The following is a 24,406-nucleotide window of genomic DNA, read 5'->3' on the forward strand; positions in this document are numbered from 1 at the left end:
ACCTTGATTCTCTGATTCTTTGTGGTGTACCCTGTCTAGACAGGGCGAGGGCCTGTGCTGTCCCTCTATCATAGCATTTCTAAGCCCAGCAGGACAAGTCGGCTTTGGATTCTAAGTAAATTCATGGCAGCATGTCTGGATGTATGGGCGGGTTACACCATGGCTTCCTATGTGGGTAGGGTAACAGGCATGAGTAGAATGTACTGTTTGACCATGGATCTCATGGATAACTATGGCTGTATGATTGGAAGGGACACATAAGCAACAGGTGCTGGTCTTGAAAATGTTGAATATTTTTACTGATACCCCTTGTAATAGAAAAACTTGTATATTGCAATATTTTTTAAATATGGGGCCATTAAAGTTGACCATAAGTGAGAATCGCCAATGATTGAGGCCTACTAACCTCTCTGGGACTGTTGAAGCTGTCCTTTATGAAGCTGTTCCAAACAGTAAGTCCAGAAAAATTAAAAATGGGGCTTTTCAGATTGCTCATAAGTGAATCTGCTCCAAAGAGAAGGTGCATAATAATATCTATATTATATATAGGTCAGATTGCTCCAGTGAATGGATTGATAGTTTGCATGTTTTCTAGACTCTAGGTCAGAGCTCATGTGACCTGTGGGTCTGCCTAGGAGACCTAAGATTGGTCTCTGGTAATGAGGAAGAAGATGGAGTGGACACACTGAGCCCTCTGAGTTTTTGAATTTCTCACACTTTGTCTTTGAACTATAGGCCAGGTACGGATGCCTTCTGGGAAGCTGGCTCGTCCAAACATCACTGATAACAAAGATGGGACGGTCACGGTTAAATTTGCTCCAGTGGAGAAAGGGCTGCATGAAATGGACATTAAATATGATGGAAACCACATTCCAGGTAGGTGTCAGAGTGCCAGACATTGGGAAGGCACCAGCATCAGAGCCCAAATGTACGGGACAGTTACAAAGCAATGTCTGGTAGCCACATAGGTCTTTGAGATGTTTGATGTCCAGGTCTGGCTATCCTGTAGTCACATCAAATATTGTCATAAGTATCAATTTGTTCATTGGATGTCAGTAATGTCTCAGAGCAGGCTTTAAGAGACTACCGAGAGGAGGGCACTGAAAGAGACCCAGTGTGTCACTCCCACAGAACGCTGTCGCTTAGGCAGTGTCAGTGAGTGTGGAACTGACAAAGGCTCATAGGTTTTCTGGATAATGCTTGGAGCTCGCACGTAGACTTACTGAGAGGGATGTTAAGAATCACTAACAGAGTCTAAGACTTCACTAAGAAACACACTAAGGATCACTGAAATAAGCACATAGGGTCATCAAGAGACTTTTTAATAGCCACTGAGAATGGTTCACAGAGAGAGTTCAGGGTTTGCTGAGAGTACCCTGTTGGTTAATGAGAGCGACAACTAAGGTAGTAACTGAGAATGATTCTGAGTTATCTGAAAGATAAGTCACTGAGAGAGACCAAGATGGTTACCAAGGGATATAGAGAGAGACTCAGTGGGGCACCGAGAAACTCAGCATGCCACTTAGAAACTCTGATGACCACTAAGAGAGTCTCTGTAGGTTACAGGGACTTAGTGCCACTGGGAGAGAAATTCAGATGGTACTTTAAAGATTTAGGAGATTGCAGTGAGGATCAAAAAGTTATCGAAAGTGATTAAGAGGCTCACTTAGATCATCAGGGTAGATCGCAGGAAGGGGCTTAACTCATAGAATCTATCTCAGATGGTAAGTAAAAAAAAGACTTGGAGGCACACTCAGGGAGAAGGTGGCAGAGACATACTTGAAGGGTAACAGCCACAGTGACCATTTGAATGATTTGTGTATTTTTATCTCCAGGGAGCCCTCTTCAATTTTACGTGGATGCCATTAACAGCCGCCATGTGAATGCCTATGGACCTGGACTCAGCCATGGCATGGTAAACAAGCCTGCCACATTTACCATCGTCACGAAGGATGCAGGAGAAGGTGAGAGCAAGAGAGGACAATGTGATAGACTCAACCAGACACCTCAAACAGGAAGTGTCACACCCATCTCAGTCCCAGTGCTATAGATGATGTGACCTGTGGGAAATATGACTAACCCATGAATCTCTAATGCAAAGATGTGCCAACCAGTCCAGCTTCCTAGGAACATCATGCCACTCCATCCTACTCCTCAAGCCTGACCAGATACCCCAGTGGACAGATAGCAATACCTTTCCGATATCCCAAGGAGAGGTGCCGTAACAATGCAACCTAGTATAAAGTGCCAAACTCTTTCCCTCCCTACAGAATATCCTTTTCCAACACCATGAAGTACAACCCAAACTCATCCTTCACCCAACCCTTTTCCAAGAAGGATGTGTTAACCCCCATCTTGCCCAACATGACACAGTCCAACTGAGGGTCAAATGAATCTTCTTAGTCCCACACACAGAGCATAGCCTGAAAGAGTGACATGGCAATATTGTTGATTCAGCTCTGATCTTTGACCATTTCCTCTCATTGTTCTCTCCTGAAGGGGGTCTCTCCTTGGCTGTAGAAGGACCTTCCAAGGCAGAGATCACGTGCAAAGACAACAAGGATGGAACATGCACCGTCTCCTATCTACCTACTGCTACAGGAGATTACAACATAATTGTCCGCTTTGATGACAAGCACATCCCAGGCAGCCCCTTCACAGCCAAAATAACAGGTACAAGCACATATGCACATAGACACAGCTCTTCAAAGGAGGGAAGGGGTACATATGTATACTCATGCATATGCCAGGCGCCGCCAAGATAAATATATGTAACATCAAAGATTCAAGTACACCCACACGTATATAGTGTCTTTGTAGTGCCTATCTGCATTCGACTGTATGTGACAGCAACAATAGTCTTGGGATGCTCCATGGTCTTTGTGGAATTAGTTTAGGTGGAATTTATTGTATAGATTTTGAATGGAAATTACTCACAACAATCTCAGTAAGTGCTGTAAGTACAGTAAGTACTTGTTTCAGTTTTTCAGATGAAGTAATAAGATTTTTCTGTTTCGTGCTATGGAGTTTTGCATTGAGCACTTCTTTGCCCCCAACATTTTCAATAAAAACACCACTATTTTATTATTGTTTCATGAACTATTCTCTATCTTGTGACTTCAGATGTATTGATTCTGAGCAAGAAAAAGTACATTTGATCTTCTTTGATTCATGACCTTCACATTTATTGTAACCTGAACATGCTGTTTGGAATGATGGATGTAATGTATTCAATCACGTGTTGATGTTACCATCAATGGCTTTTCAACTCAGTTCAAAGGAACATTTTGCCCAATTCACAAAGGTAAACTGAGACGAAAGTCTAACTTTAATACTTTCGGTATTCACAAAGGGCATTTATGGGTAGTAGCGTAGACTTTTGTCTCAGTAAAATCTTACGTTTTGGTTTTAAATGTAACTGAGACCAAGGACTTTTGGTCTGAGTTAAACTTAAGACCAAAACGTAAGTTTAACTGAGACAGAAGTCTAACATTACTACTCATAAATGTCCTTTGTGAATACAGAAAGTCGTAGTTAGACTTTCATCTCAGTTTACCTTGGTGAATCAGGAGTTAGACACAAGTAGCCCTGGATGCAAATGGAGGGATTTTAGTACATGATGTGGCACCTGAGAGGCCAAGAGTTGTGTTTAGAGGTAGAGGAACATAAACATACTGCAAAATGGAGAGTTAGCAGAATACAATGGGGCTCCTGACAGGCCGTGGTGACTACGGCAGAGTCAGTGGAGCATCTTTGGAAATGGAGAGCCATCCAGGCAGAAAGCGCTTCTGACAAATGGAGAATTCTGCGTAGAGTCAGAACAATTATTTCTTCAGTAAAAGGGAGAGATTTCAAGACCTGTTTATATTGGTGGGATAGAGTATGTAGTGCTATGTTATCTCAAGTCAAATCATATCATATCACGTGAAGTCATAGCATGCCATGTAATGTCATGTAGTACCATGACATTTCATGTTATATTACAGCTGTGCCAAGTACTGCTTGTGCACAAGAGATATGCACACTGCACTCGCACTGATGTTAGTCTTCGTTTGTCCATGTGTTTTTTCCCTAGGTGATGACTCCATGAGGACATCTCAACTGAATGTGGGAACCTCCACTGATGTGTCTCTAAAGATCACAGAGACAGACCTGAGCCTCCTCACTGCCAGCATCCGAGCCCCCTCAGGGAACGAAGAGCCATGCCTACTCAAGAGACTGCCCAACCGGCACATCGGTAAGGAAAGAGGAGACAAGCATGTGCATGTCTACGCACACACACACCTGCGGACCCAAACACACCCAGAGGTACACAAAGACATATGTCCACATACACAAACCACAATCGTACATGCAGACAGATATATGAAACCACAGCACCCTAACAGAAGGAGGATCTGTGCTTTTTAAAAAGACTGCCCATCCAGCACATCAGTAAGGAAAGAGTAGATACAGAACAGAAATACATGCACACTGACATGTGCTCACCCATACACAGGCACACATGCAACTATACACTGACCAAGAGCATCAGAGCACCTTAAGGAAATAAGTAGTGATACCTGCTGAATGGAGTGCCCAGCTCGCCATGTGGTAAGGAAACATGAGCCACAAGCACTTAAACACTCTTGTATTCACACACCGTAATGCAGTTTTTACATATACACATGCATGCATACATACATATACAACCACATACACCAACACACCCACACACACAAACTGTTTGCATAAGAATACCGTCAGGAATTGGGATTCTGTCTGTTCAGGAGAGTGCCACAAAGACCTGCCAGCAAGGAGAGCAGGAAACACCGACCCACAAACACAGACGGAAACAACGACCAACAAACACAGACCCACTCATTTATGCCTGCTGCAATATCCTCAAGATACAAGAAGCCCTGTCTGCACAAGAAATGACCCAATAGTGCTGTTAGGAGGGAAACAAGAGATAAATGCACATATACACACAATCAATCAATCAATCAATCAGCATTTATATAGCGCACTACTCACCCAGAGGGTCTCAAGGCGCTAGGGGGGGGGGTTCCACTACTGCTCGAACAGCCAGGTCTTGAGTTGCTTCCTGAAGGTGAGGTGGTCCTGGGTCAGGCGGAGGTGGGTCGGGAGGGAGTTCCAAGTCTTGGCGGCGAGACAGGAGAAGGACCGTCCCCCTGTGGTAGCTCTTCGGATGCGGGGGACGGCGGCGAGGGCGTGGCCGGTTGATCGAAGCTGGCGTTTGGGAGCGTAGAAGTTGAGGCGGCTGTTGAGGTATCCTGGGCCTTGGTTGTGTAGGGCTTTGTGTGCGTGGGTGAGGAGACGGAAGGTGATTCTCTTGTTGACCGGGAGCCAGTGCAGGTCTCTCAGGTGTCCGGAGATGTGGCTGCGACGGGGGATGTCCAGGATGAGTCGTGCTGAGGCGTTCTGGATCCGCTGGAGTCTCTTCTGGAGTTTGGCGGTGGTTCCGGCGTAGAGGGAGTTTCCGTAGTCCAAACGGCTGGTGACGAGGGCCTGGGTGACCGTCTTCCTGGTCTCGGTGGGGATCCACCGGAAGATCTTACGTAGCATGCGCAGGATGTTGAAGCACGACGAGGAGACGGCGTTGACTTGTCTGGTCATGGAGAGGGAGGAGTCCAGGATGAAGCCCAGGTTGCGTGCGTGGTCTGTTGGCAAATTGCACATAACTAGATGCGGCATATATTTATCCACACACACACACAAATACGTACTATAAGTGAGAACCAGTACCAGCATGCCACCAACAAATGAGGAGTCGTGCAGGCTCAAAATACTACCTTGTTGAGCAGATGATACTCATGTCCACATAGCTGAAATTGTGTGGAAAGGGGCAGATGCCCAGTGTCTAACTTTCACAGGATGAGTGAGGTGTTGGAGGCTTAAGATCCATCTGAAATCCTTTTCTACTTGCTCACTTATTGCACTCAGAAAGTGGCATTAATTCTCAGACATGAAAGGAAGTCTTAGGCCCTGAATGGGTTTGCCTAAAGCTCATCAAGTCCTAATAATGTCAGGTGCCTTCCTCCTTCTTTTAACCAAGGAACCTTAGGTGTAAAGATTACATGAATTGCCAATATATATACAAAATTACTGCCACCACATATGTCAGATAACTTTACCATACAATATGCCAGAAAGAACTGACATTGTTTGTGCCAGAAGAAAATGATTTTACTTGCGCTTGCAGACTGTAAAGCAGAAAGGTAGGTGTATTCTGGCTCTTAAGTTCTATTTGTCTCCTTCCCCCTTCTTTTTAGGTATTTCATTTACCCCGAAGGAGGTGGGAGAGCATGTGGTGAGTGTGAAGAAGAATGGCAAACATGTCACAAACAGCCCCTTCAAGATCACTGTGGGCCCATCTGAGATTGGAGACGCCAGCAAGGTGAAGGTGTCAGGGAAGGGTCTGGTGGAGGGCCATACCTCTGAGATATCTGAGTTCATCGTGGACACCAGGAATGCTGGTAAGGAACTGGCAAGACCAACTAAGTGTGGTAATGTAATGTGTGCGCCACATCCTACACCCAGTGTAGCCAATATTACAACAATTCTGAAGGTCTGAATTGTCCACAGGAAGCTTTTTCAATAAAGTATGCATTTTTCCTCCCCTTGGACAGGAGGAAAAAGCCCAAACGCAAAAGTATTCTTTTAGGAAAGAACTCAAGAAGAAAATAGTTCTGTGAGATCTTTGAGAATAACCAGGGTCCATATGCTCACCTGATGTTTCTGCCACCATATTTTAAGGGATTGTGATATCTACACCTACTTGATTTGCATCTCTACCAGTTGCAGAATTATTCCACTGCCTAGCACCATCTGTGGATCAGAGAGGAGCATAATTTGGGTATAGACCTGGCAGGAGGGGGGCTATGGGTGTGAAGCTTCACAGTCATAAGTGTGCTTCCCAATACCATTATCGCTGTTTCATTGTCATCTCAATGCTGCATTCTCTTACCGGGTAGACTGGGAGCTGACAGTAGCTTTTCTTTTGCAGATATGCTACACATCACTCAATACATGATCAAAGAGATAGTCTTTGTGAAATAGCCATTCTCTGCTGGAGCTGAAGCCAACATCAGTGGTTAGTTCCTGTGATGTTGCAACTCATCTTACCAGGCATTAGTCTCTTGTTTAGTTGTATTCTGTTAAAAGGAGGAGGGTGAGTAGTAGGGGAGCTGTGTTTTCATAAATAATTTTTTCTCACCCCTTTTTAGGATATGGTGGCTTGGGATTATCGATTGAAGGTCCGAGCAAGGTGGATATCAATTGTGAGGATGTAGAAGATGGGACATGCAGGGTGACCTATTGTCCAACGGAGCCTGGAAATTACATCATAAATATTAAATTTGCAGAGAAGCATGTGCCAGGTAAAGTAGAGGGAGCAGAATTATTTATGTTGTTGGTCGTCATTGGGGTAGTTAATGAAGCTCCGTCACTCATAGAGGAAGCAGAATGCAAACGTTTGATGATTGTTTGCACATCATGGTGGTGGAGGGCACTTTAGTGCATCTAGATAGGGGTCCATAATGTAAGGATGAATGCTCCATAAGCTTTGCAGGACAGCCTGCATCACTTATGTGCAATGGATGGGGTCAAAACATATGGACTATATAGTTCAATATGTTACATCTGTGCAAGCGTCCTGATCTACCGAAAAGAGTATTTTGTACACATGTTGGATTTGCGCCATGGTTCAAGAGTTAGAGCACATGATGGGGGAGGGCTCCATAAGTCAATGGGACTCACAGACATAGTTATGAAATGGCCTTATGCCATGTTTAACAACTTCTAGCAGGCTTACCTTTTTAGCCAACACCACTTAGGTTGCTTGAAAAAGACCTTGAATAAAGTGTTCATGCCAAGAAAGCAGTGAATGGCTGAATGAGTCAAACATGTTGTGTTGTTACTTGGCAGCACAACATGTAAGGAAGTTCTGCACATCCCATGGTGGACATATGTCATGACTATGAGGGGGAGGGGCACATACCTCATGAAAGAAATGATTGTGTAAATCCAACAAGAAAGGGAGTGTGTCTTATTGGGGAAGGTAAAATACATTGGGAGAATCTAAAACTCATTGGATATGCATTATATAAGAGAGGGAAAGAGAAAGTTTCACAACTTTAGCTGGCAGAGGTCTCATGAGCTATTGGAGAGAGTTACAGTTCTGCAATGAAGCACTCTTAGTAGTATTTAAGGGGAATCTCTTCCCGCTCTGAGAACAAATTGCTCTTCACCCATAACTCCATTTTCTTTTCCTGTAGGGAGCCCTTTCACAGTGAAGGTCACTGGAGAGGGTCGCATGAAGGAGAGCATTACTCGTCGTAGACAGGCACCTTCCATCGCCAGCATCGGGAGCACATGTGACCTCAACCTCAAGATACCAGGTACACTCAGTACGATGATGTTGAGGGACCCAGCAGAGGGGAGGGTTTAAAGAGTAAAGAATTAGCTCACCTCCTACAAGGTTACAGTCTGTTTCTCCCTTGAACACAAGCTGAGACTGCCATGGTACTTTAGTCATACTTCACAACTCAGACCTCCCAACCCTTGATGTAATCTGTAGATCTGTACTTTGCCTTTTGACCATCCTAAATCATCTTGCATGTTTGAATCCTTGAAAAAGAAGCATTAGGGCCTTCCCATGAAGTGGCACAGTCACTGGCGAGGGAGAAGAAGATTATGGACATTCTAAGCAGTGCACTTACACTAAGGGTAGAATGGAGATAGATTTGCTATGGACTATCTATTGGGGGAAACGTTTAATGGCCCAGTAAGGCTGATGTGTAGGGTCGGTTACAAGACTTATCAGAGCCATCTTATGCACTTTGGAGAAATTGAGCTGTTTCCTAGATCGAACTGGAAAAGGTAAAAATTCACCAGCAGGAAAAGATGCCAGGCCAGTTCACTTAATTTGGATTTTAACAAATTGCGATGAAAAATCTAGAACTTGTTCAGCATTATGATTGGGAGAGAAACATATTTGAGAATATTCTCTAGTAGTAAGAAGTCATCCAGAAGTAAGAATGGACATTAGATTGGATCGAGTAAGTGACATTTGAAGCCCATTGGGTCACATTGGGCACAAAACAAAATCACACCCTTTAAAGCAATTTAGGTTTCTGGGCATCTCAAATACCATTCCAACAAAGCTTGGTACTGGGGAAAATCTGTAGACACCAAGTGCGTCTATAGGGTGGGTTTAGACAAACCATTTTAATTCCCCTTGCACATAAGCATCTCAAGGATCCTCAATTCCTCTAAATATCTGCTTACTAGAAAATTATATGAATGCAGTAACAAACAGCAGAGTGCACCTGAGATGCTCCAGCTGTCTACGTATTTGCTGCTGAGCACATATTTGTAAATGTGACCCATTTATTTCAGATCTGATCTAGACAAGGAGCTGCAAGTCGTCTGATACTTTTATCACATAGTACCACTTTCAAATTCAATCTTCCTCTTACTAAGAAATCAATACTATAAAAAGCACCTGAATCTACAAATCATAATGCTTTTATCCAAATTGGAGTCTATGGGTCAACCCTGAAAAACAACTCATTTGTAATATTATGGTTAAACTTCGACTTCAGCAGATATTCTGGCTCATCATAAGTGTTGCGGCTCTGCTGGAAGCACTCCTCCTGACAGCACAATATTAAAATTTCATGGAACGTACTCTCACCAATCCCTTTATAATGCTGAACCTAGTGCCCAGACTTCCCTTCGCTATGATTTCAGAGTTGTGGTCTACCTCAGTCACAGTGAGTTGTGGCCTCCTTCATAGCCTTGACCAGACGTAGGCTTCTGAAAGTGGCAGCATGTCCTTTAATGAAGTGTAAGTTCTTTGGCGAGTAGAATGCTTGTGAGGCTGGGCCGGAGGATGGAGATTCCATGGTGGGGTCAACAGTGACTCTTCACTGGAAAGTTATTAGAGGTGATTATTAGGTGACATCAATGGCCAAGTCAGCTTTGAATCTTTCCTGCCTTTGAAAGCCTTGAAAGGGGAAATTCAGTTTGTTTTTCAAGGATTCTTCATTTCATTATATTTTCCTACTTGCTGAACTCTTTATTGCTTCCTTCCCGATCTTTGTCTCCCTCTGTTCTTTTTCCACAAATTTTCTCTCTCACAAACCCTCTTTTCTACCCTTCCTTGCTCTCACTTTCCTCTTCTATTCACTTCCTCTTCTTCAACCGTTCTCTTTCTTCTTCCTACTCTATGTTACCCTCTCATTTTCTGTTCTCTCACTGTTCTCTATCACTTGCTATATTCCACACACACTTCCCCTCTTTTCATCTCTTTCTCTGTATTGTCATCTACTCTTTGCTCCTTCACGTTCTCCACCCTTCTGTGCCTCTCTTTCCCACTCTCTCTATTCCCTCCTCTCTCTCTCTCATCTCGCTCCCCTCAGGGAACTGGTTCCAGATGGTTTCGGCCCAGGAACGGCTGACCCGCACCTTCACACGCAGCAGTCATACCTACACGCGCACTGAAAGAACTGAAATCAGCAAGACCCGCGGCGGCGAGACCAAGCGGGAGGTGCGGGTGGAAGAGTCCACGCAGGTCGGTGGGGACCCCTTCCAGCACGTCTTCGGGGACTTCTTAGGGCGTGAGAGTCTTGGGACCTTCAGCAACATCGCCAGGCAGGAGGGTGCGTGCCACAAGCTCAGGCCAAAGGCCTACTTCAACATCCTACAAGGAATGCCTCCTGCCTGTCACAAATGCAGACTTGGCCCAGTCCTCTTTGAAAATACCACAATGTTAAAGGGCCAGGCATAAACTAACCTAATAAAAGCAGCAGTAGAATTGGGACATTTGCCTAGTATGTGCATCCCTCTAAAGGACCAGTGAGGTTGTGTAATTACTAGACTTGTGTCAGATAAAGGGTCTCAATTACAGTTTGGTGAAGCCGGAGCCCCACAGTCAAATACATTTGATGAAAGTACTGGGTTTCCAATTGTAGAGCCCCAGCTTGTTACACTTGTCCTGATGACCTATCTGCAACAGGGCGGCAAGACTACTATAGAGCTCGAAGTGGCATTAGCCCCACATTACAATGATTTCCCTGCCTAGGTCCACCAGCAAGGTGAACTTAGACAGAGAGAATAACATTTCCCTGCATATCAGGGCCATTTTTTTTTCTGAAACAAACTACTGCTTTAAGAGTTGGCTTCAGAAAAACAAAAAATGAATGCTGAGTGGGCCAAGCAAAGATGTTGCATGCTCAACATTCGCCTCTGCCATCAGTGCATTCACAACATTGGTGGAGGCCTTGGCCATAGACAAACTATCAGGCTGGCAGGCTGCTCGCCAAACTGAAATCGAGACCCAGAGTCTGATATGAGACCCACTCTTCCTTAGACTGATGGCCATTCAGCAGCAGCAATCTGTAAGTAATTCTGTCGATTTGTTTGGCTGTAGACACTGCATGTTTCACATCAGCAAAATTAACCCGTCACTTGTGTTTGCTTATTTTACTGGCTAGCCATGCACAACAGGGCACAATGTGTGCTAGAGGCACCTATGTTAACCCCACACCCCCTTTCCCCACTAAAATTAATGCAGCAGAAAATAATGGAAATACAGGAAGGGAAATGAAAAACCACATCCAGTATGGGTAAAAGGGTTCTCAAAGCACACATGGAAGCTTTCACGCAATCTTGGATAGAATAATGTTGAAAAGTGCAGAAGAGGAGGTTAAAATGCAAGCATTGGTGAGAGTTTAATGTCCAGTTCTCTGGGTGTGTCATATTGAGTACTTTGTCTAGTTCTAGTGACTTCATTGGTCACGTTGTGTCCAATCCTGGAAGCTGGATTGTGAGTGGTGTCAAGATGCAGATTTCAAATTAACAAAAGGTAAAGCAGGGTGGAGACAGTCCAGATGAAGTTACCACAAGGGGGCAAGTTCTGCACCAGAAATCCTAGGCGGGGAGATGCATAGATATTTACGAAAACTAATCAGTGAATAGAAAGGGGGTGTGTTGGAGACATTTGCTTACCTCCGTATACCTCTGGCTCTTCAGCGAGCCTTTGTCCCAAGACAAGACTTGTGAGGATAGTCTCAGGAGTATGATAAGGAGGGTATGCTAAAAGCACGTAACTGTCTCTTAAAATTGGTTGGACCAAAACTAGGGTGAGGAAAAATGTGATTAATGTGTAAGAAGGACAGAAAGATAAGATAGAAACAGGAAGCACAAAATAAGGAAATGTAATTGTGTTATCAAATTGATGAATATGAAATAAGGACCAGAGAAAGAATTGATAAGATTGTTGCATAGGAAAGTAGAAAAAGAGTAGAAGACGGATAAGAATTGATAAGTGCAAGAGAAGGAAAATCAGAGGTTTTGTAGAGTTGATTTGATTATAAGTGAGATGTAGAAGGTGGGCAAGCTTGGTTAAATGCAGTGAAAAGACGGAAGAGGAAGGTAGAAAATCTGACAAAGAAGATTCATCACTGATGACATTTCACAACTAACAGCAAATCCTCAAGGTTGTCTCAAGCTCTGTCTAAGCTTTCCTTCAACTGAGACAGTTTCTGCTCAGGGCCATTTGATCAGACACCTTGAATTGAATTCCTTGATTAATAATACACCAAGTAATGATGTACTTACTGAACATAAAGTGTCACTGTTTGATGTTTGAAAAGGGAATACATTTCAAAAGTCCCCTTGTGTCTTTACCTGAGGTATAGATATTACGCTCCACTCCAGTTGACTTGCCCTGCCCCCTATAGCCCAGTCTGGGAGAGCAGGAATACGCACACCGTTCTTCCCCATTCGCCTATAATTCTGAATAGCCAGAGTCTAGCCCAGTCTGGGAGAGCAGGAATACGCACACCGTTCTTTCCCATTCGCCTATAATTCTGAATAGCCAGAGTCTAGCCCAGTCTGGGAGAGCAGGAATATGCACACCGTTCTTTCCCATTCGCCTATAATTCTGAATAGCGAGAGTCTAGCCCAGTCTGGGAGAGCAGGAATACGCACACCGTTCTTTCCCATTCGCCTATAATTCTGAATAGCCAGAGTCTAGCCCAGTCTGGGAGAGCAGGAATACGCACACCGTTCTTTCCCATTCGCCTATAATTCTGAATAGCCAGAGTCTAGTTAATGGTGAAAACCCACACCCTAGTCTACAGGCCCACCCTGACCCCCTCCCCCCCTGCTTTGTTAGACACACTTGTAATATTTTTTTTAAACCATCTAACCATTGTGTTCTCTCACTGCCAGGTGTTACCGGAGAAGTGGGTTCTCAGGACATGACGGCCCAGGTGACCAGCCCCTCAGGAAAGACGTACGATGCTGAGATCATTGACGGAGAGGACAGCACCTACAGTGTCCGTTTTGTGCCACAGGAGATGGGGTCACACACAGTCAATGTCAAGTACCGTGGCCAGCATGTACCAGGAAGCCCCTTCCAATTCACTGTCGGGCCAATGGGTGAGGGAGGCTCCCACAAAGTACGTGCCGGAGGTACTGGCTTGGAGAGAGGCGTGGCAGGAGTTCCAGGTGAGGATCCAGATGCACAAGGTCTTGTGGAGGTTTGAGGATCTGTAAGGAACCATGTCAAAGAAATGGGAGGGGAGGATGGGAGCAAGATATTACCTCTTATGGCAAGATGCATCACCACAGTAGCCTTCCATTTGAGGGCTATGTGCATGCCTAATATTTTCTGTAGATTGTCAAGATTATTTATATGCAGCCTAGGTGACATGACAAGGGATAAGGATATTCGTATCAAATCAATTGTCTAAAATCAGACTTCTCCATTTTTCTTATTCAGCTGAGTTCAGTATCTGGACGAGAGAAGCTGGAGCCGGTGGTCTCTCCATCGCCGTTGAGGGTCCCAGCAAAGCAGAAATTGCATTTGAGGACAGAAAAGATGGTTCTTGTGGTGTCTCCTACATTGTACAGGAACCAGGTAAATGGACCTCTGTCTTGTATACTAATTCTCTCACCCAACAATGTCAGTCTGCAATTTGACTTTGAAATCAACAAAAAAGACTGTAGAAGGGGTTGTATGTGCAGTGGAACACTGAATGTACACTGTGACATGGAGAAATGTGCAAAGGGAGGCTGTCGGTACAACTACATGTTATGTGCAGACATCAATAGGGCATGAACTGGTTGTTCTCCATTGAGAGGCCTGCAGGTTTCCTCAGAGATTGCATGTGCCACAACTCTTGGAATGCAGGTAACTCTGACGCGAAGACTGATGTGTGACAGATGTGGGAGTGCAGATTTTTTTTCAGAGAGAGACTGTGTGCGCTGTCCTTGTAAGAGTGCCGGCCGCGTGAGGGAGCCTGTATGGTCATAAAAAATGGCATTCCAAGTGTTTGTGGGGTGATGTTTTACATGCCCTAGTTATTGGAGTGAAGATGCCTGCAGAAAGAGACTGGATGTGCCCTCGTCTACAGAGTGGAGGTATCTGCATAGCAAGCCTGTGTAACACCCAGTAATGAGAGTGCAGGTATCTGCATAGCAAGCCTTTGTAAGACCCAGTACTGAGATTGCAGGTATCTGCATAGCAAGCCTGTCTACGACCCAGTACTGAGAGCACAGGTATCTGCATAGCAAGCCTGTGCATGACCCAGTACTGAGAGCGCAGGTATCTGCATAGCAAGCCTGTGCATGACCCAGTACTGAGAGCGCAGGTATCTGCATTGCAAGCCTGTGCATTACCCAGTACTGAGAGCGCAGGTATCTGCATAGCAAGCCTGTGCATGACCCAGTACTGAGAGCGCAGGTATCTGCATAGCAAGCCTGTACATGATCCAATACTGAGAGTGCAGGTATCTGCATAGCAAGCCTGTCTATGACCTAGGACTGAGAGTGCAGATCTGCATAGCAAACCTGTGCATGAGCTAGTACTGAGAGGTATCTCTGGGGTGAATACTGGGAGCCTGTTACCGGAGTAGTGATGTCTGTAGGAGACTGAAAGAGCCGAACAGCAAGAGTGCAGGAATCACTGTGTATTTATTTATTGAACTATTTATAGAGTTTTATATAGCGCGAACATGACCCAAGGGTATCAGAACGCGTCACATGTACATGAGGTACAGTTTAGAGTACAACGGGTATAGCAGCATTAATATATATATGATTCCGGTACATGTCTTTTTTAACAGTTTCAACAATAACAATTTTAGGATCTGTTTAGTGACAGTATTACTATCCAAATGGTTCAGATGTGTACTTTCCGTATGTTTTACATCAATACTCCAGAGTAGTACTGTACAGTTAAAGAAGTTGTCGCAGCTTAACTGGTGAATTTTATCTTAACAGTCGTTGTTGATCTGTAGAGGTATCACCTACATCAGCTCTAGTTGGCAACAGTCTTTGGTTAGTTTTGGTGTCTTTGTGGTTATTTTGTGCACAATGTATCCATATCTGCCGGACTGTGCGACGTCCGGCTATTAATCAAGATGCCGGTGACGAACAGTCTTGCCTAGGGAAGGAACTTGCTCATTAGGAAGTTCTTCGCTTCCCTCTTAAATGTTGCCGTGTTTGAAATTTTTCTAATGTTTGGAGGGAGTGAATTCTAGATTCTGGGGCCGCTCAGGAGTATGCTCTGTCATACGTTTTATTCTTCCGAAAGATGGGTGGTTTTAACAACAGCTCTCTGGCACTCCTGGCTGGTCTGCGTCCCCCTGATAGCTCAATCTTCTGGACTAGGCACCTTGGTGTTTTGTAGTGGACCGCTTTGTGGGTAATACATGCCAGCTTAAGTTGAATTCTGGCTTTGTATGGTAGCCAGTTTAACGCTTTCAGGTGTGGGGAGATATGGTCGTATTTTCTACACCCTGTAATGAGTCTTGCGGCCACATTGAGACAGGCTTTTAGTGGTGCTGTGGACTTTTTTGATATACCTGTTAGTGTTGTACATCCATATTCAATCCTTGAAATAACTAAGGACTGAACTGGCAATTTGAGGTCCGCCGTAGTAATGAGTGGTTTCACTTTTCTAATATAGTTCAGGTGAAACCGGGCACTTTTTGCCATTGATTTGATGTGGGCTTTCATGTCTTGGTTCCTATCAAGCGTGATTCCCGGTGAATTAGTCCAGTCAACCTGGGTAGGGGTGCAGTTTAGCGCTGTGATCAGTTTGGTCCATTCCTTCACATTTGTGGGGTTCTTTGGCAGTGATACTAATAGGAATTCCGGTTTTTGTGCATTTAGCTTCAGATGATCGCAAGTTAACCATTGTAGTGACACTTTTAGGCCTCATTCATTGTCTTGATGACTTCCAGTGACGCGACCTTGATGTAGATCTGAGTGTCATCTGTGTACATGTGATAGGATATGTTTGCGTCTCAGAGAATTTCTGAAGGGGTTCGACATATAGGTTGAATGGTGATGGAGATAATGTTGATCCTTGAGGGGCTTCAATCGAATTCAGGCATGATAGGGATAGCGTCTGGTTGACCAGGAATCTTTGTGTTCTGTTCTGAAGGAAGGATTCAAACCATTTCAGAACATTTCCAGATAGTCCCATCCTGTCTTGAAGCCGGGCTAGCAATTTTTTATAATTTACCATGTCAAATGAAGACGACAGGTCAAGAAGGACTAGTAGACATGTTTGATTGTGATCTAGAACCTGTAGCGCATCATCCACTACATATAAGATTGCTGTTTCCGAACTGTGGCCAGGACTGAATCCCAACCATAAGTACCATTGAGTTGGGTAACAATAAATATCTGTTATTTAGTGCCAAGATACCCTTGGGCGAGTGTGCGCTTTACAAATACACCTGTTATATTATGGTATGGCATGGTATGGTATGTTATGTTCTGTGTAGCAAACTGATTTTGACCCGGTTGTGTGAATAGATCTACAGAATTGCCTGAATGTGTGTCTGCTGTAAGAGTTTTTATTTGTTTAGCGTTTGTGAGGTGGAGGAAATCAGAGCAGCCGTGCTATCAGCTTGAGTCTGTACTTTTTGTTTCTTTTCAGGGGACTACGAAGTTTCCATCAAGTTCAACGATGAACAGATCCCTGACAGTCCATTCATTGTCCCCGTGGCATCGCTATCCGATGATGCCCGCAGGCTCACAGTCACCAGTCTTCAGGTAAGATGTCACTTCAGAGGTCTCCATCCTTCCCATTCCTCCATCTTTTCTAACCAAGGAGTGTCCTGATGCCCACCTAACTTCATTCATCTTCTATGAAAAAATGTATCTGGGTGTTGGGCCCACTTGTAGCTTTCTGTACGGGTTATGTCCTTTACCCGTGGCACTTTCTCAGATGACTGCCCACAGCCCACACTGACAAATGAAGTCGTGAAAGAATGATGCAGTTTCGAGCCTTTAGCGCTGGTCTACTCAGACCAAATCCAAATGCTGTAAACAACAGTTTTTGTTGGCAAGCGGACAATCATGCAATAAACGTCCGGCAGAGGCACAGATGGAGGGGGGGGGCTGCCCACCTTGGGAAGCACTATTTTTAGGGGCGGTGGAGATGAGCAATTCAGGTCTGTCGACTATCTCCATCCCCCTACCCCTAGGCACAAGATGTCCGTCGGTCCCCCGCCCCCTGCCCCGGGCGGCAAACTTAGTGGCAGCCCGGGATGGCAGTAAGTGATGATGTAGTATATCCACTCTATCTGCTGGGAGATTAAGAATGGACAGAGGCACCACATATATTGTGTAATTGGCCCCTCACAGTAGCTTATAAATGGTGGTTTATTCACAAAGGGAAGCCATCACCTTACTGTAAAACATGAACTTTAAATTACGTTAAATGATTTTCAGCCTGTAGCTCAAACAACACAGTCTGTTTATACACATTCACATACAAATATATGTAGGACAATGAACAGAGAACAAATGAACACATCCCCCAGGTTTATAAAACACCTGGCTCTTTAGAGTCCTGAGGCCAGATTATGTGACTCTGATGGGCACCTTGGACATGATAATAAAATGACTCGTTAGAATTTTAGCCTCTGACATAATGTGGGGGAAGGGGAAGAAACACTGCTGCAGATCTGAGCAAAATAGCCAATCTTTCAATTTTTTAACCTTTTGATGTTTAACGCAAGCCCCTAAAGTCAGAGTTGTTTCTTGAAGGGGTCAACTGGGAGCACTTTACTTCTATATACATGACAATACATAAAATCAACCCTTTTGTTAGTTGAAAGTCTATTCAAACTCTTACCTCGTCCTGGTGAGGAGGCTGGAAGTTTGCTCCCACGCTTGCTGTCTTGACCTCCAGTTTAGAAGCAATACTTGCTAAGTGCTTAATTTGAGCCGGTGGTTTCTGGTGCTCAGCACCGGCACTTAATTGTCAACACCGGGCCTTGTACCAGTCTGCCACGTGGTGGCACTGCTAAATATGACTACTGACTGCCGCCCAAGCCATTCTTATAACTTTGGGGGCCTGGAGTAGGCTGGATTTTCACACTTGTAAGAGTGTGATGATTGGTAATTGTGTTGCTCCTGCCATTGGCAGCGCTGGCAGGGCAATGGGTGATGCAAGCTGCAGTGGCCTCCTGATGAGGGCCCTGGCACTTATTTTGTTTACAAACTAAGTATTGCCCATGACTGACGTGCATCTGGGAGATAAAAGCCTTCACTTGGCCACTGCTCGCCAAGGTAGTGCAGGGGTGTTGCTGATTAACCCATGGCTTCAGCTTCTGCAGTCACACGACATGCCTCTAAATAGTTTCTCTGTATTCGATCTCTGAACCAGCACTGAGAACCTGACTGACCCCACTGTCACGTGGTCCCCGAATTCTCCTCAAAGCCAAGGTGCGAAGCCTCAAGGGAACACAATTCCCATCCACAGTCAAATGCAGTTAATCCTTTCCAGGCTTTACAGAGGGACAACAGTAAAATGCTTATCTCTCCGCAGGTCCAATAACATTCATTGAGTTTTTTAAACTGTTATATTTTGCTCAAGTCACTCAAGTCACTCTGTGATTCCTCATTGTAGACATCCTGGCTTATGCTTTCATTTTAACTTCCCCTCCTCTAACACCAGCACCATAACATCAGTACAGTGAGACACCAGCAACCAAAGGTGTAATCAACTTGAATATCTTATTCCACATTTATCTTCGCTTCTTCTTTCCAAAAATTATGCAATTTTTGTTTCAGAAGTATTATAACTTAGGGGTTTATTTCAGGTTTGGCAGCACAGGAGCACTGCCATTAATCGGAGATGCTCCTGTCCATTCTTTTCCCACTCCATTTAGAGATAAGGGAATGCCAGGTTTACACCGGTGGAGGTTTAAAAAAAATAATATTCACTTACCTGATTGCCGCATCTCTCCTCCGTCTCTCTCTCACGTCGTCCCTCCGCTCCGGCTGGAAGAAGGAAGCACCCAGGCTCCCCTGAGCCAATCACAATGCTGCAATGTAGCGTTGTGAGTGGTCTGCGCTCCATGGTTCAGTGCTCAGACGGGGAATGGGACCCTGGGCATGAGCCTGGGTGGATAACTTGCAAAGTGCACCTGACGGTTTGGCCAGGTTGATTTTAGCAAAGGAGCCGACACTGGTTTTATAGAGCGCGAACATAACCATCACAGTATCGGAGCACTGTAGAGAGAGAGCTCCTGAGGGTTGCATTGCAGTAAGAACTATTTAGGATATGTTGTGCATAGAATTCGACAAGCAAGGTATAACACAGTAGGGTACAGAATCAAATAGGTGGAGATAAAAGCTTTGAAATAGCTCTTTTCTGCAACATCTCTTTCTAGCAATACTGCTTTGACTTCCTTCTTGAACAGCTTGAGTGAAGTAACTGCTCTCGTTGAGGGTGGTAGGGAGTTCCACATTTTGGGGGCAGATCCTTTGAAAATGCGACAGTGGGTTTTCTTTTTATAGTTTTACTTTACATATTAACCGACCCAACTTCATGATTGTAAACTTATATAGATGAAATGAATGTTTGAAGAGGAGTCTATTAAAAACTGTGGGCCTCTTAGCAAGAGCTTTGGAAAAGCAATTTTTCACTTTTGCCCCTGTATTTCTCGTTCTGCCAGCAGTGTCACATTTTGACCGCTTACAACTTACATATTGTAGCCACTAATCATTCCATGCTTTGGGAAGTCAAAAAAGAACTAAAAAGCATTTAATGGTAGCCCTGGGACTGAGTCGCTTAATTCTAAGTATGATGCTTGACTTGTGGCTAAATCTTCCCCAGCATTTTTAGCCTTCAGACTAACTATAGGCAAACCAGTCTCTCAGGAAGCAAAATGGACAACCAAGGGAGATGAGAATAGATCATGTCTACAACACTCCACAATGATTATTTCTCTTTTTATTTATCCTCATAGGAGAAAGGGATGAAGGTGAACCAGCCAGCCTCCTTCGCAGTGCAGCTGAATGGTGCCAGAGGAGTGATTGATGCCAAGGTCCATACCCCGTCGGGGTCGGTTGAGGAGTGCTATGTCTCGGAGCTCGACAGTGGTAAGATGAGCATGTGTTTCTAACCTGTTTGTAAATATCATATTCCTCGTAGCAAGCTGAGGATGGGATTCCAGGAGCCTAGAACCAGAGACAGTAAGGCACATTTATAGAGCATACTTCCTTCTTACTAGAGAAAGGTAAAGTTTCAAACTCGATGTTGGGTGAACTTCCAACTTCACACAGTTTGAGAAGTTTGCTGACTTTGCCATCTTTGCTTTTCGGAGACGTTTTCCATAATAAAGGTTTCTGCAGGCCTATTTTCTCCAAATGGAAGTGGGGCATTTGCAGAGTGTTTCTCCCTAACACCTATTAGACATTTTCTTCCAATAGCTGCGTTTCTAAATTACATTTTGTTATCTTTTCAAAGTTCAGACAGACTAAAAAGTTTAAAACAAAACTTCAGACAAAGTGATAAAGGAAACCTCACACTAATTTATTACTAGGTCGTATGGCTCCATCAGTCATCAGCTGAATTTAGGGATTCTTTGCAGATGTGCAATCAAAACAAATCTTCATCTTAATGTGCAGCAATATTGGTGAGTCTGTTATCAAAACCGCATGTATCTTTGCTGATTCATCGCCCGATTGGCAGCACCCTCAGCTATTTGAGTACTGATCTCTATACAGCCCTGTTGAGGTACCATGAATCTGATCCGCTATTTCTTTATTGGGGTCTTCACTCAGCTGTGCCAGTGCACTCGAATTTTGACCTGCAGAGCCTAGTTATATTTCTGTGATAGGACTGTACACATATCTGGGACAATGCACCACAATCTTGACTTGCATCGTTGATTGTTATACTGGCGAAACCTGACATGCAGATCTGTCAATGCTGCCAATAATCCACAGTGATGATGTTAAGCACCCCTGTTATTCCAAAACTAGGAGCCCCACACAGATCAGACATTGCCACAGAGTTTGTAGCATCTTACGTGACACTGTCACTACAGAGATCTTTCAGCCACGGTGATCAGCGGTCACTTGTTCATATGGTAGTTAAAGGATGTTTTTTATCCAGGGAATCTTTAAAAAATCTATTAAATCCTACTGCACAACTTCTGAATTTACACCCAAAGCTGGGACTCCTCAGATGTGAAGACCATCACACTGTAAACAACCACAGCACCAGCAGGCATCATGTCAATGCTATCCAAGAATTCAAGATGAACCGACTGAAATCACATGGAAGAGGATAACCTGAAAACACCAGCATTTTTCCAGACCAAGAGGGGGTCTGTAAAGCACTTGCTTAATGTGCCCGGCTAACACTTCAACAAAGAGGAATATTTCTGCTATACTTGCCTAAAGTCACTCAGGTTGGCACTTGGTTGGTACAGGTAACACCCACAGCAGTGACTGTGGTGCGAGATATATAAGCAATTGCCTGTAGTGGGTGAGGTTTTCTAAATGTTAATGTTGAGCCATAACGAAGTCAACCAAATCTACAGGCATTTCATCATACTGATTAGTCTCACTAATAATAATATTGGATACAATGTATAAAACTCGAGTGATGAAATGAGCTAGAGGATCATCCATAACGAGAGTTTACTTTGTTATTTCCCGGCTATCATAAATCGGATGGCCTATTCTCTCCATTTTCTTGCCATGATAAATATTGTGGGTACTTTTTTAGTGCCATGTCACTTTCTTATATTTCTTTTACTCTGCTTTCCATCGATTGCTTTTATATGTGTGCTGCTGAGAGATGCCTGATAAAATGTAGTTCAACAAATAAGCGAAACCAATTTGTACTTGTTCTTTGTCATTCCAGATAAGTACGCAATCCGCTTTATTCCTCATGAGAATGGCGTACACTCCATCGATGTAAAGTTCAACGCCAGCCACATCCCGGGCAGCCCCTTCAAGATCCGAGTGGGGGAGCAAAGCCAGGCGGGAGACCCAGGCCTTGTGTCAGCGTATGGACATGGGCTGGAGGGAGGCACTACCGGTAGGGTCACAATTCTGTGAACTGCAGGAAATTTGAAGAGAAGAATGCTCCTGATAGGCTATTGTGACTCATGAATGCTCTGTGTTTCTTCCTTTAGGGGTGGCCTCAGAATTTGTGGTGAACACGATAAATGCAGGATCAGGTGCTCTGTCTTTCACCATCGACGGCCCCTCCAAGGTGAAGATGGACTGTGTGGAGTGCTCGGAGGGCTACAAGGTTAGCTACATCCCAATGGCTCCAGGAAACTACCTGATTTCCATCAAATACGGAGGACCGCAGCACATCGTGGGCAGCCCCTTCAAGGCCAAAGTGACAGGTATGTGCCTACTGGCTGGTCTCATACAGGAAGGAGCAATTTCTCAATTTCTCAGGAGCGTATATCTTGTGGACTCGGGGGACAGTACAGCTACCACAATGGATCAGTGCTTGTCCTCACCCAATAGTTGTCTTCTTGCGGTATCAGCAGAATACTATTAAAGTCAGATTCAGTCTTTATCCTTTCAGCTCAGGCTGTCAATAAAGGGGCTAGTTATAGTTACTTTGGCATCTGTTCCCTTTGATTAGGACCTCTAAGCCACATGGCCATAAGGAGGTAACCAGAGATGGGCTGGCCATTCGAGAATTACGTTTTTTCACCCGTGTGTTGCCAACTATGAGGTGCTTTTATATATATTTGAACATTTTTGTTGTAATATGCACCATTTAGACCTATTTTTCTAAACATTTATTTGAGCCGTACACCCCCCACACCCATTAGATAGAGTTATGCTTGCTAGCATGGTTCAGTATGGGGCTGAATTAACCATATTTGCCAGGACTGGTTTTGGTTCCCATTCTGGCCTTGGAGGTAATACAGCACCCTCGTTATTCACCCAATTTGTCTTCAGAAGTAGACTAAAGAAGAGATGACACCTTTTATCTTTGGTTGGTGTTACTAAACTCCCTCTACTGTCAGTAGATTTGTATTTTCCATCGCTGTGACTGTTCATACCTGTGCGTTCCAGGCAACAATTCTCATTGCACCACCCAGTATTATGTATAGGTCTTTTTAGTACAGGGATTATTGATACAACTTCTTGCACAACTTCAGAACCAAGGAACAGATGGGTGCTACTGAGAGCCTGCCACTATTTCAGGAAATGGAGGTGCTTGGTAGCTCTTTCAATATTTAAACACCAATGCATTCTCTTCACCATCCCTTTTACATCATTGACTAGGAAACCCACTGTTCGAGTCTATGACTGTGTATTGATTCCCCCTGGAAGTCCTCAACTGTGAATACCAGTGCTATCAAAGCCAGTATCTTGTGTAGCCTCCTGAAGAATGTCCATGACTGTGGGTGCCCCACCTATTTCTGGATAGCCTCCCCTTCATCATAATAAAAGTAAGATCTCTAGGTGGAGGGTTGACTTTTCTCTTAAAATGGAGAACCAGACGGGGGCTGCTGTTAGCATCTTCCAAGGGTGCCTCCTCAACTGTACCAGCCAATCTTGGACCAATCATCCACAACTGCTATTTCCACCTTCATGGATGGCTAAGAGACAACCATTTCACGGCAGCAATCCAAAAACAAAAACTCATGAACAGGCTGCAGAAGGTACAAGACACAGGTGTGTATTGCACAGACAAGTACATTTACATCCAAAATGCCTTAACATGGAAATCACCACTGGCTTCCCGCGGCTGCCAGAATCTAGCATACGTTTTTATTAATTTGTTGACATATACCCACGCCACACCTCTGGACAGTTGAAATGCATCGAACTTAACAAGTGTAATCTTTAAGAATGTCTACCCTTCAGGTAAACACCGAATATCAGTTATTTATATATGTTTTTCTATTTAATCTTGCTTAAGGTAAATTGTGTCCAGTGGGCTACAAAGAGACTCTCAGTAATGGATACCTTATCAAGTAGTGCCATCCTTTTTTTGGACTTATTATTTGGATCGGCATATATGTGGATGATAATGCTTAACATCTGTAGCAGAAGTGTCTTTGCCAGACAGTTTATATATCTGTTGTCTTCTTCC

General features: G+C 44.2%; 1 protein-coding gene across 4 annotated transcripts in view; it reads left to right on the forward strand.

Annotated features, from left to right (window-relative positions):
* FLNC (filamin C) overlaps nt 1–24,406 on the forward strand; it is a 211,156-nt gene that overhangs the window by 182,767 nt on the left and 3,983 nt on the right. For all 4 annotated transcript variants that reach the window (XM_086918860.1, XM_086918861.1, XM_086918862.1 and 1 more), the window contains 14 exons: nt 736–876; nt 1,836–1,964; nt 2,500–2,673; nt 4,076–4,237; nt 6,276–6,479; nt 7,230–7,382; nt 8,280–8,402; nt 10,428–10,667; nt 13,243–13,521; nt 13,796–13,933; nt 16,967–17,082; nt 20,292–20,424; nt 22,199–22,375; nt 22,473–22,691. In XM_086918860.1, the coding sequence (XP_086774986.1) occupies nt 736–876; nt 1,836–1,964; nt 2,500–2,673; nt 4,076–4,237; nt 6,276–6,479; nt 7,230–7,382; nt 8,280–8,402; nt 10,428–10,667; nt 13,243–13,521; nt 13,796–13,933; nt 16,967–17,082; nt 20,292–20,424; nt 22,199–22,375; nt 22,473–22,691 (2,388 nt within the window). The remainder of the gene's footprint in view (nt 1–735; nt 877–1,835; nt 1,965–2,499; nt 2,674–4,075; nt 4,238–6,275; nt 6,480–7,229; nt 7,383–8,279; nt 8,403–10,427; nt 10,668–13,242; nt 13,522–13,795; nt 13,934–16,966; nt 17,083–20,291; nt 20,425–22,198; nt 22,376–22,472; nt 22,692–24,406) is intronic.

The sequence above is a fragment of the Lissotriton vulgaris genome, chromosome 1_1 (assembly GCF_964263255.1).
Source record: "Lissotriton vulgaris chromosome 1_1, aLisVul1.2, whole genome shotgun sequence".
Classification (NCBI taxonomy): domain Eukaryota; kingdom Metazoa; phylum Chordata; class Amphibia; order Caudata; family Salamandridae; genus Lissotriton; species Lissotriton vulgaris.